The sequence below is a fragment of the Platalea leucorodia genome, assembly GCF_965183815.1.
Source record: "Platalea leucorodia genome assembly, chromosome: 2".
Classification (NCBI taxonomy): domain Eukaryota; kingdom Metazoa; phylum Chordata; class Aves; order Pelecaniformes; family Threskiornithidae; genus Platalea; species Platalea leucorodia.
The window spans coordinates 130,519,492-130,531,926 of NC_138824.1; the positions used below are offsets into that span (position 1 = coordinate 130,519,492).

At 45.4% G+C, this 12,435-nt stretch overlaps 1 protein-coding gene across 1 annotated transcript in view; it reads left to right on the forward strand.

The window, feature by feature from the left end:
- Positions 1-12,223, forward strand: part of CLCN1 (chloride voltage-gated channel 1) — a gene marked incomplete at its 3' end in the record, with an annotated part of 42,653 nt that extends 30,430 nt beyond the window's left edge. Inside the window, exons 13-23 of the mRNA XM_082303940.1 lie at positions 2,074-2,143; positions 3,762-3,872; positions 3,999-4,212; positions 4,942-5,075; positions 5,587-5,813; positions 5,930-6,026; positions 7,743-7,825; positions 8,577-8,615; positions 9,272-9,376; positions 11,254-11,340; positions 11,825-12,223. Coding sequence (XP_082160066.1) covers positions 2,074-2,143; positions 3,762-3,872; positions 3,999-4,212; positions 4,942-5,075; positions 5,587-5,813; positions 5,930-6,026; positions 7,743-7,825; positions 8,577-8,615; positions 9,272-9,376; positions 11,254-11,340; positions 11,825-12,223 — 1,566 coding nt within the window. The remainder of the gene's footprint in view (positions 1-2,073; positions 2,144-3,761; positions 3,873-3,998; positions 4,213-4,941; positions 5,076-5,586; positions 5,814-5,929; positions 6,027-7,742; positions 7,826-8,576; positions 8,616-9,271; positions 9,377-11,253; positions 11,341-11,824) is intronic.
- Between the last annotated feature and the right edge of the window lie 212 nt (positions 12,224-12,435).

Below are 12,435 nucleotides of genomic sequence, written 5' to 3' on the forward strand. Positions count from 1 at the left end.
AAGAGGGATGGACTACATGATGTATCTATCCTGAGTCCATCTGTTCTTCTTTGGAAGAGTTGTATCCTCAGACACTAGATTCATTGGCCTTGTCCCATTAACTAAAGGCTTCCTCAACTCACTAGATAACTGCTCCAAGCAGTTTATTTTCTACTGGATATATTCAGAGTTGGGATAGACCACATCATAAAAAAGAAACCGCTGTTTCAACTCTGGGCAAAGACTTGGCCTGATTCTCCACTGCACTATAGTCCCAATTCTCAGCCATATTTGGCCTGGGTTCGGTGCTGCAAAGACAGAGCTTAGTTAGCAGTACTCCACTTCTGCAGCTTGCTGGCCTCTGTAGCCAGCCAGAAACTTCTCCTCTGGACTATTCAAATGGCTTATGGAAGGCAGAGCAACAGCCAGTATCAAATTGATGGTCCAACCCATCCTCACAGCACGTTCCTCTACCATGGGCTGAGAGATGCTGTTCTGCTGGCTCTTTGTTACCTTTGTAGAGGGCTTTCCTAAATGGAAGACTACATCCTGGCTTCATTTTCCCTTTTATGCCAACCATCCTATGAGGATTACAGCAGTAAAGCTGTCTTGGGTGGATTTCCTCTCACCAAACTCACTGTCTACAGCTACAACAATGTCTGCAGAGGCATCGCCTCCTCAAAGGTGGACCTTGAACAGGAAGGATTTGCCCACTCTGAGGAGAATATGATCCTGAAGTACCTGAAATTATTGCTTTTGATGTGCTGGACCACGGTCGTCTCTCTCCTATGGATGATACTGCTGCTGCAAGGGACAGCTTGCCAGTACGCTTCTTTGTACAAGCTTTTGAAACAGCAACATTCTCTGTGTTTCCCTCAACTGTGGAAATCTTGTCATATTGCCTGAGAAAGTCTGAGCACATTGGCTTTTGAGGTGTTTGTAAGATTAGGCTGTTGCCTCCAGAAGTCTATATGTGCTGGGCTAAGTCAGCATTTGAATTGGTCTTAGCAGTACCAGGACAGATTTCATCATTTTGCCCAACATAGTGATGGGACAAGAGGCAAGAGACACAAGCTATAATAAAGGAATCATGACAGTTGGACTTCAGAAAAAATTCTCCCTGGAGCATGGGTCAGCAGTGGCAGAAATGCCCAGAAAAGCTGGGGAATCTCCATTCTTCAAGATGTTCAGAACTCACCTGGACAAGGCCCTGAGCAACCTGATCTGACCTAGGAATTAGCCCTTCTGGGAGCAGGGAGTTGGGGGAGAGACCTCCAGAGTTTGCTTTGCACTGAAATCTTTCCGAGTCTGTGAAATTTTGACAACCATGTTCTATGAAAAGCTCAGCTGTTTGGAGCAGTAAGAAATCTCAGCTTCTGAGGTCCAAGGCAAAGGAGTTCTCAGGTTCATCCATCCCCATGGTGACTCAGCTTCCCCACCACCACAGCAGTTGCCCAGAAGTCCTTTGCATCAGTGTTGGTGTGTTGCCAGAGTTCCTCTAGCTCCCCTTCACACCCCACAGCCCTTTTACCCTTCACTTTCTGGCTGAACTGCCAGATCCCTCAGAACATGTCTCCTCGAGGCTTCACAGGCTGGGCACCAGAGTGGGGCTGCAGGGTCTGGAGCACAAGTCTTACAAGGAGCAGCTGAGGGAGCTGGGGTGTTTAGTCTGGAGAAGAGGAGGCTGAGGGGAGCCCTCATCGCTCTCTACAACTACCCGAAAGGAGGTTGTAGCGAGGTGGGGGTCGGTCTCTTCTCCCCAGTAACAAGCGATAGAACGAGAGGAAACGGCCTCAAGCTGCGCCAGGGCAGGTTTAGGTTGGATATTAGGAAAAACTTCTTCACCGAAAGGGTGGTCAAGCATTGGAACAGGCTGCCCAGGGCAGGGGTTGAGTCTCCATCCCTGGAGGTATTTAAAGAACGGATAGATGTGGTGCTCGAGGACATGGTATAGATGGACTTGGCAGTGCTGGGTTAACGGTTGGACTCGATGATCTTAAGGGTCTTTTCCAACCTTGACAATTCTATGATTTTATGATTCTATGAAATGCTGTTGCTGCTCAGTAACGTCTGCACCCTCTGCCTCTGTTCTAGTTCTGGATGTCTGTCATTGCTACCACGATGCCAATCCCCTGTGGAGGCTTCATGCCTGTTTTTGTTCTAGGTGAGTTTCAATTTGGTGTTGCAGCATGTAGGTCTGACAGGTGGAGAGGGTGAGAGAGACACTGTGTACATACCCAGTAGGTTTCTTCTAGTGGATGAGGAGTCATCACTTGATGTCTATGACAAGCCTGGTTAACAGGCTATGTACCAGCCTCTGAGTCTCTCCTTTTATCATTTTCCCACCCCCCAAATCCAAATGCTAAGGAGAAAATCTCTGTCCTTTTACATAAGGAAAGCCACACTATGGGGAGGAATGCTGAGCCACGGCTTTCTAATTTCTCTGCCTCTTCATCTACAGAGAAACTTTCATCCTACAATTAGTAGTAGTTGCTCCCTTCCCCCCTGAAGGCCAACTAGAAGAGATAACCTCAAAACTATGCCTGCAATGTAATCCACCACTTACTTATTCATTTCTTCTGACTGAAATATGGTAACATATGGGAGCTTATTGGGTTTTAACTGGTTTTAATTCCAAGACCAAAAATTAAAAAGAATATGATGCTAAAGTTAAGAAAGAGAGGCTATGTTAAACTAAAGTATACAAGCTCATGAAGTTCAGCATTAAGTATCCACAGCTCTTAAATGAAATGCTGTGTGCCAAGGACCTCTGGGTTCTGGCAGGCAGCAACTGAACATGAGTCAGCAGTATGCCCTTGCAGTGATGAAGGCTAACCACAAACAAGGCTGTATTAGGAAAAGCCTAGGCAGCAAGGCAAAGAAATTTATTATTTCCCTGCATTCAGCATTTTTGGACACAATTCTGGAATATTGTGCCATTCTGCATCCACCAATACAAGAGATTTTGACAAAGTGCAATGAGTCCAGTGAAGGCCACTGAGATTGTTGGGGAGGCGGAGCACAAAACAGACAAGGAGAGCCTGAGGATGTTGGGCTTGTTCAGTCTGCAGAAGGGAAGGCCAAGAGGGGATCTAACTGTGGCCTTCATCACCTAATGCAGCAGGGGAGGATGCAGAGAGGACAGAAAGACTTCTCTTAAAGACACACAGTAAATAGGAGGTAAAGGCACAAGTTGCAACGGGAAATTCTGATAGGACATAAGAGAAAAGTTTTTTCCTTGGTTAAGGTGCTCAGAAAGGCTGGAGAATCTCCATCCTTGCAGACTTTTAAAGCTTGTCTGGACAAGGCCCTGCGTGACTTGATCGCATTTTGAAATTAGCCCTGTTGTGATCAGGGGTCAGAACAAGACCTCCAAAAATCCCTTCCCACCTAAACTCTTCTGTAAGCTGTGAGTCTAGGGTTCAGACATTCATAGAATGAGTGTGTGAAGGGCCTCGACTGTGATCTGGACTGACATTGTACATGTTCTGAAAATATTTCCTCCCACCTGGGAATCACAAATACCACTGTGCCTGGTGTGCCTAAGTGGAAGAATGAGGGGTCAACTGTATTTACCTGCCTTAGTACCTTTTTGTCCTCTTGGAGTCTAACTTCTATATTCTGTAACTGAGAACTACTCTTTAGTCCTCAGTGTCATTTCAATGTACGTTTTGATTTTGTTTCTGTTAGAAAATACTCAAGTGATTGCCCAGCATAGCTGCACAGCACAGACTGGGTGTTCCTTAGATGTTAATTCCATAATTGTCAGTGATATTTTCCAGGCGCTGCATTTGGGCGTCTTATTGGGGAAATCATGGCAGCACTTTTTCCCAACGGGATCCTCTTCGATGGTATTGTCTATCAAATCTTACCGGGAGGGTATGCTGTCATTGGTGAGTCTCCATGTCTGTCTTTTTCTTCGCCTGATCCCATCCCCATGACTTTCCTGGTTGACATGACATGCTGTTTCTGTATGACAGTCTTCTCTCCCTATTCCTTTTCCACCCTACCTGGGAAAGGTGCAGCAGCTCTGACAGGAGCAGTGAGCCACACTGTCTCCACTGCTGTGATCTGCTTCGAGCTGACAGGTCAGATCTCTCACATCCTCCCCATGATGGTGGCTGTCATTCTTGCCAACATGGTGGCTCAGAGTCTGCAGCCCAGCCTCTATGACAGCATCATCCAGGTGAAGAAGTTACCCTACCTGCCAGACCTGGGCTGGAATCACATAAGGTATAGTAGTAAAACAGAGGTGGAGGTGGGGAGTGGCAAAGAAATAAAGCAGAAGAGGATGGGACCATGGGAGAATAAAAGATCATGGAAAGGGGATAGTACTACGTATAAAATAAAAAGGCAGAATAGGCCTGGAGTGAGACAAAACAAGTGGTGGAGCAGAATTAGGCTTCATACACAGAAATGGAGAAAAGTCGTCTTTTTTTCACTGAAAGCACAGGTCTGAATAATCTGCAATGTTACTGAATTTCTGTTAATATTACTAAATTGCTTCAGGTTAAAAATTTAAAAATCAAGTGTCTCATTTTCCATTTTTTTCTGAATTTAGTGGGGTTTGGATTTTTTTTTTCTCCAGCAAATGTTTGGAATATCACTTTATTTGGATATTTTGCTTAAAACAAAATTCAGTTATTCATCTACATTTCTTCCTCTCTTTAGTATATATAATTTACATAGGTATGTATATATAAAACATCTATACATATATATATATGTGTGTATTTTTATGGTGAGGGGTAACGGAGTGGAATACAACTGTGATGAAAATCCAGTTAATCTGTGTCGATCCTGTTAGAAAGTCCTCTGTGGTTACTCTCACAGAAGATTATTTAGCAACTGTATTGAGAACACTATTTTAAAAAGTGGTCATTTATATATTTCTTCAAGAAATTTATCTGCTAGACATTTTTAATATGCTAACTCTTCACCTTATTGTCCATAAATTCACAGCAAATACAATATCTTTGTTGAGGACATTATGGTCCAAGATGTGAAATTCGTCTCCTCCAACTGTAAATACCGAGACTTGCAAACTCTACTCCAAAGCACCACTGTTAAGACTTTGCCTTTGGTGGACTCACCAGGTAAGCATTGCGGAGAAACTGGTCCTTGCTGGAGACTTTCTCAGCTTAAAGGGCCAAAGAAGATAGCTTTCAAATTACATGCTACGAAGGAGACAGTGTGACCCACTACATAAAATATCCTCCTAAAAATCTTCCGCTATGGATGATGCGTGACGGAAAGCTGTTTCAGCTGGTCAGACGGGTAAGCCGGAGTGTGGGCAGTGAAGCAGATACCGCAGGTAAGGGCGGTGTGTGGGAAGGTTGTGGACTGAACTGTGACAACAGGGGGGAATCTTGCATACGTAAAGAGCCTGCTTCTGATGTGGTGCTGAGGAGTGGTGATGGTGAGCTTCCCACAGCCCCACAGTGCATTAGCAGCAACTAGCAGCACCGGTCAGTGACTCTCGTATAGCTCTAGATAGTACAAGTCCAAGCACTTTGAAGAGGTTGGAGGGAGGAAGGGGCAGTGTGTGGCAGGGGACGTCCAAAACCTTGAAGTGGCTTAATGGCTTCTCTGCTCTGTGTTATGCAGAGACCATGATCCTTCTGGGGTCTGTAGAGCGATCTGAACTGCAGGCTCTCCTCCAGAGACATATAAGCCCAGAACGGCGACGGCTCCTCAACAGAGAAATGCAGCAGAAGCTGTATGAGGCACCCTACGATGGGCACAGCAAGGGACCGTGGGCAACCCTGCCAAAGCTGAAGCATGAATCTTTTGCTTATGTTGATGAGGATGAGGATACAGATGAGAAGGGAGAGGTGAGGGACAGAAGTGGAGAGACTGCAACACAGAGACTGCTTAAGAAGCAGCCTTTGGAGAGGCTGAGAAAGAAATGACACAGGGTGGACTTTATCTTCTCTCCTTTCCGTAACAGCTGCCTCGGCCCCCAAGTCCCACTCCCAGTTACCCAGAGGAGCCCAACGGCCCGACAAGTCCTCTTAAACAAACTTCGGAGCCACAGCAACTCCCAGGTATGACAACTTCTGGCATGCCTCAGCCCCATCCTAGCCAGCTTGTGGAAGCTTTCATGCTAACTGTGTGTACATGCCTGTGCGAGGTGCTGATTTCCCAGAGACTGAGAGAAGGAGCTTTCTCTTCTGCTCCTGTATTAAAGGTACTTTGTTAATGCACCTCAACATCAGTGTAACGTACCTGGAAGTATCCTCTGTTTGTGATCCCTCAGAGAGTGTGGCAAAAGTAGGCCCACGCAGGCTGCTCTCTCTCTCTCTGTCAGTACTCCCCACTCCATCCTTTGCAATAACATCTCCTTGGCCATTTTCTGGAGATCCTGCATGGAAGGGTCCCATCTCTTGCCTCCTTCACCCCATGAATGAATTTTGCTGGGAAAAGCAGCCTGAGAGCTAAACATCTGTACTTGTTTTTTTGAATAGCTTAGGCTGTTGCTCAGCCATCTCCAAAGCTGACCAGCTCCTCCCTTGGACACGCATCTCTTTGATTCAGCTACATTAATATGATGGAAAAACACTGATGTATTGTGTTCTTTGTGTGCCACCCAGGCCTATATTAGCTTTGCTTCCAAGACTGTACTCATCACTCATTTTTGATTCATATATAATGTATACTTGATGCAGGATGGTGGGGTTTTTTTCCCTTTATATGTCTTGAAATATGCAGAGAGTGAGTAAGCACGGAGGTGTAGCCCAATCTTGAGAATGAATACAGAGGACAGGGCCTTGTGCCCGTCAGTGACAGAGGCTTGTGCTTTTAGGGACCCAAAGGTTAGCATGTAGTATAGCATATAGGACATTCTGGTTCCTGAACACCACTCATGTATGACTAAACCTCTAAGGCACAGGAAAATCCACGTTATGCTTCCAGGGCAGTAGAGTGGTGGGACAGCTATCCACCTTCCTTACCAAATCAGAAAAAGAATCACATCAAACCAAGGACAGCGTGTGAGACATTTTACGTGAAGCTAGTACTGAGTGATCCAGGAGTGACAGGAGGACACGGAGCAGGGGTGGCTTCACGAGGCTTTCCCTGCCATAAGTTTTAGTTTGGCTCACAGCCTGTCATTGTTTCTGACCAACCTTGCTCCACAGTCTCGTCCACTTCACAACAGCACCGAACTCTATCTCCTCCTCTTTGCTAATTCCTGACTGTCCTGCCCGGGAGAATAATTCTGCAGTCTTTTTCATTCCCGCCATTACACTGCTGGCACAACCCATGGACTCCTCATCCCTTTGTACCTGTCACATTCAGGCTGTTGATATGTTTTGTCTTTGATGTCATTTCCAAATTCTCACCTCCCCTTTCCATACCCATCCTCCAAACCACAGTCTCTTTGCGGACTGCAGAAACCTCTAGTCATAGCAGTTTATCCCTTGTATCAGATTGTTTGCTGTGTTCGTAGTCTCGCTTCTGCTTTGTTGGGTTTTCTTCTTCAGGGACACTGATCTATGAATATTATCTGCAAGGGCTACTTTGCAATGGTTTGTTTCCTCTCCTTGAGGAAAAGGTATTGCATGGGAATATTTACTCTGGCATGTCCCAGACACCATCTTACAAATTGAATGCTAGATTGTGACTGGCTCAGCCCTGTCATATACCATGTCCCTCATATTATTTCCCAGCCTGCCTTGGGCAAGGACATGGGCATGGGGCTTTGTATTTTTGTCTCTCACTTGTTCTTCTCTCTTATCCACGTGTTTGTTTTCATCCTTCAGGCAATTTCAGGAGTCTGAGGCAACTGATCCAGCAGCTCTTGTGCCATTACAACCGTCCACTTGAAACAGAGAGTGCCGTCCAGGTTAGGGATACAGAGAGCCTAGTAGTATCCTGAAGAGGGAAGGGAATGCAATGGAAAAAGAACCTACTACTCAGAGCCATTCAGCGTTTGGCCAAAGTGTGAACACACTTACAGTCCTGAACTCTGACAGCATCAGTGGAGAACTCTCTCCAAGGAGAAAGAGTGTGATTACTGTTAAGGAGCGTGCATTTTCCTAAAGAGCCATCTGTGCTCAGGTGTCAAGGCTACCATCATGATTGAGTGTGGGCATCTTTTTCTCAGTGAATAACTTAATGCTGTTTTGGCTAACCTGGAATAAAGTGCAGTTCTATTCCATTTGGCAACCAGTTTTGGCCAGATAATAATGAAAAAATGCCTTTGCCTTGTGCCATGTTAGATGCCCTTGGGTATCTGACATACCTTCACAGGGTTGGTGGATATCATACAGAGCCTATGGGAGACTCATCCACTCTAGGGCAGTGGTTGGACCCCATGTGGGACATCTGAGAGCATCTAAAGCAGTACTAGATGACCATGTTTAGGCACCTGAACTGCTCCAGCATTCCATAGTCAATCTTCATTGGCAAGGGAAGCACAGCAAGTACAGAGTACACCTTACCATGCATAGAAAGAAAATCTAAACACTCAGTAACATACCATTTGGGAAAAAAAGGGGATCACAAGGGGTGAGGAGGCTGTGCAAATTTTTCCTTTCTGTACTCTGTGAAACTGTGGGCTCTTTGCCTGTCCTGAACAGTGTTTTCTCCCACAGGAACCACTGGAAGCCATTGACACAATGAGGCCAGAAGAGGTAAGACTGGATGCAGAAAGGGAGTGACGTTAATTGAGTGCTTCTTTTGCCCATTTCCTATCACTTGCAATACTTCCTGAACTCCGACAACCTCAGTGATTGCCACATAAAGCCATAGCTAAAGCCATTTTCTCCTTAGAGTTGCACAGCGGGCAAGTCTCGCCCAATAAGAGAAGAGATTGTTCTGCTAGATGTGCTGAGTAAGGCTCTGACTAATCTGATCTAGCTTTGAAGTCAGCTCTGCTGTGAGCAGGGTTTTGGACTAGAGACCTCCACAGTACCCCTCACCTAAATCTGTCTGTGGGTCTGTGTTGTTCCTTCATTTTTTACACAAAGGAACTATTATCTTGCAATGACAAGGAAAAGATGCACTCGGAAAGGAAAGCTAAGATGTTCACTCCCTCTTTAAGCAGGAAGGAGCAAAACTTCACCTTCTCAGAAAACCTCTGAGGTACTGGAATTGCTCTGTTTCCATAGGGACTTGACATCTGGCAAGGAAGGGATGGGAAACCTGAGGGGTGTGATATAACGGGCAAGATGAATGATCTACATAGGAAGGGAAGAAGCATTAACAGGAGAATGGGACTAGTTTGGGTACACAAGACAGTGACACTGCTGATTACGGTAAGAGTGATTCCTCTTCTTTCCTGTGTCAGATAGATGCTTGGGAACAGGAGGAGCTGGACAAGAACGTGTGCTTTGACAGCTGCCGCATAGACCCTTCCCCTTTCCAACTGGTGGAGAGAACTTCCCTGCACAAGGTGGGTACAGATGTCTCTCCACGTTTTTCTCCACCCTATCTACCATTGCAAGTCTAGTCTATGACTTATTTCTTCTCTTTGTCTTCACCTACAACTGCTATCACCAGCTACTTCCATAGCCAGCTACAGAAGTCAGTTTGTTCCTACAACCTTCCGCGTGTACCTCCAATCTCCTGCAAAACTAAAGGCTACATGATAAGAAGTCTGAGCACATTTATTAAAATCGCTTTTGGACACCAGATAGCATTTTCCAGCCACTGTATGCCTTGCTGCTGGGGGCATTACATTGAGATTTACACTCTGCTTTGTCAGCGTGCAGCACTGGAATGAGTACTCCTGGATTTCTCAGGGTATTTCTGTCAGGGTGTAGAGTCTGCTATCTGTAGAGTTGCTTGAAACTACCCTATATCATAGGCTCTTCATTGAACTGAAGCACAAGGAAAGAGGAAGCTGGATCATACAACTTCTAGAGTTAGCACAGGATGACTGGGGATAAAAGCAGTCGTATATCAGGAGTAAGAGAGGCCTGGGCTTTCACGCAATGGAAAGGGAAAGCAGTCTACTGAAGCAAAAGTGCACAGTGCATGTTTTCATCAATATTCATTTAACGTAAACGGTCAGCATATGCCTTGCACAAAATTAATTAATTACTGTTATCAAAGGGGTAAGATCTCAGCCTTGAGCAAAATAAGAACAGGTTAGCATATACTTAAGATGAGTTTGATGTTTTCTAAAGGACTGGCTGAAGTAATCTGAAAACCACTAGCATTTATCTTTGCGAATACAGGGGTTACAACAAATTATACCTGAAGACTGCAAATGGGGAAAGTTTCATACCTCTCGTAGAAAAGAGTAAATGAGAAACTCTGAAATATGTGACCCATCAGCTTAGCTTGGACGCACAAAAAATGCAGGAATAAATACTCAAACTGTCTGAGGCATGCATAGTTAGAGCTAAATGTGAGACTAGTGACAATGGCAAGAATATCACAGCTTATCATGATCAAATTGTGTTTAACCAGTCTGATCTTCTTTTACGTTAGGGTAAAATGTCTTGTTCCTGAGAAATGAGATTTTTCCCTAGTTTACAGTTGAACATGACATTCAGTGTCTCATGTGATGTTAAAAAAAAAAGGCAACACCAGCTGTGAAAGAATGACTTCATGTAAGGCCACAGGTAAAGTCCAGCTAGAACTTAGCTTAAAGAACTTGGAGGTTGGAAATACCCCACAGATGAGCACTGAGAATGCTGAAAGTTTTAGAAAGCCTGATCTATGAAGAACGGTAAAATAATGGGGTATATTTAAGCTGAAGAAAAGACGACCGATAGCAGTGTGATATCTGCCCTTTTAAGAAGGCTTTGCAAGAGAAAGGGAATAACTTGTTCTCAGTGTTCCCACTGCACTGGATAAGCAGCAACAAGCTTACGTTTTGACAGGCAATATTCTGGAACAGGAAAAAAGAAATCTCTAGTGTTGAGGAAAGCACTGGAATAAATGACCTAAGCAGGTTCTGACTTTGCATCTTACTACATGATACTTTCATTTCCAGAACCAAAATGAAATAGGGTCTGCGTAAGTCCCCAGATACCCAGGGTGTTGCATGTGAATCTGTTTGCCAGATGCAGGATGGGAGTGACCTTGAGAATGTGCTCTCCATCATCAACACACTCCCAACGATGACTCCCCAGCAGAAGGACCAAAGGGTAGTATTTGCTAGCTACAAAAGGGGAAGAGGTGGTTTCTCATTGGGATGACTGCAGACTTGTGCGCCTTTGTGATTCCCATTTCTAAATCCCAAGTCCCAGCTCTAGCAACAAGTATCGTGTTACCAGTTTCCAAAGTCCCTGACGTGGTCTTTTGTGGTTTTGCTCATAGACGCATACGTTGTTCTCATTACTGGGCCTCAGCCATGCCTATGTAACCAGTATGGGGAAGCTGAGGGGAGTGTTGGCTTTGGAAGAGGTAAGTACAGTTCCTTTCATCTCCTCCTAATCAACTGCAAATATCCTGTGGATCACTGCAATAACTTACAGGTGTTGGAGGATCCAGCTGGGAATATATATAACTGCGATCGCTACATTTTCAATCCAGTGTTGAATTCTGAGTCAACCCTTTGGAAGCTGCGTAGAGGAATGGATGACTGTATTTCAGAGAAGGCAGCAGGTGTTGTTTACAGGGATGCTAGGTGGTTCGTCCTTTTCATGAATGTCATGCTCTTAACTGAGTGGCTATTACTGTCTCTGAAAGTGGTGTGGAATTTGTTATTTACCGTGGAATGAAAAATTACACCACCTGTGTAAAAGATGATCTCCACAGGCCCCAGAGGTAGAGCTGTGACTCTCTCTATTTGTGATCCCTTTACCCTGGAGAGTAGACGGAACTTCTGGGTAGGGCTGGGTCAGCCTCCCTTTCATCCATTTTTTCTGAACTTTTTCTCTTCTCATAGCTTCAGAAAGCAATAGAGGGCTCCACACGCTCTGGGGTTCGCCTCCGCCCACCCCTCGCCAGCTTCCGCGATACCAACCGGAATTCCATCAGCAGTGAGAAGGTCAGCCAGGCCTCTCAGGTGTGGAGCCGGCAGGACAACGGCATTGTGGCAGCACAGCAAGCAGCAGACTTGGGCACAGAGAGCCCACTGCCTCCCTGCTCACACTCCCCCCAGCCCTCACGCTTGCATGAAGAGGGGGAAGGCCAGTGCTCCACTTATGCCACTGATACTGAGTTGGAAGAGATGGAGCTGACAGGGCCGGTTGCTGAAAACATCTCAGACATCCTCAAGGACATAAGCCTACGCTCCACTGACCTGGATGAGGATGAAGATGAGGATGAGGATGTCCCCTTATAGCTGGTGTGAGGGGAGTAGTCCATCACACTCTTCAGTTGAGCCAGTCTTCTTATGTTTGCTCCTCAAAGAGAAGCTTTTGGATGTTCTTTGCAATCCCCACAGAGGATTGATTCAGCTCGGAGAAGGGGCATTGGACTGACCCTTTCTTCTGCTGCTTTCCTTCTGTGCAAAGATGGTTAGGCTGTTGGACTATATGGGTGTGTGCAGGAGAC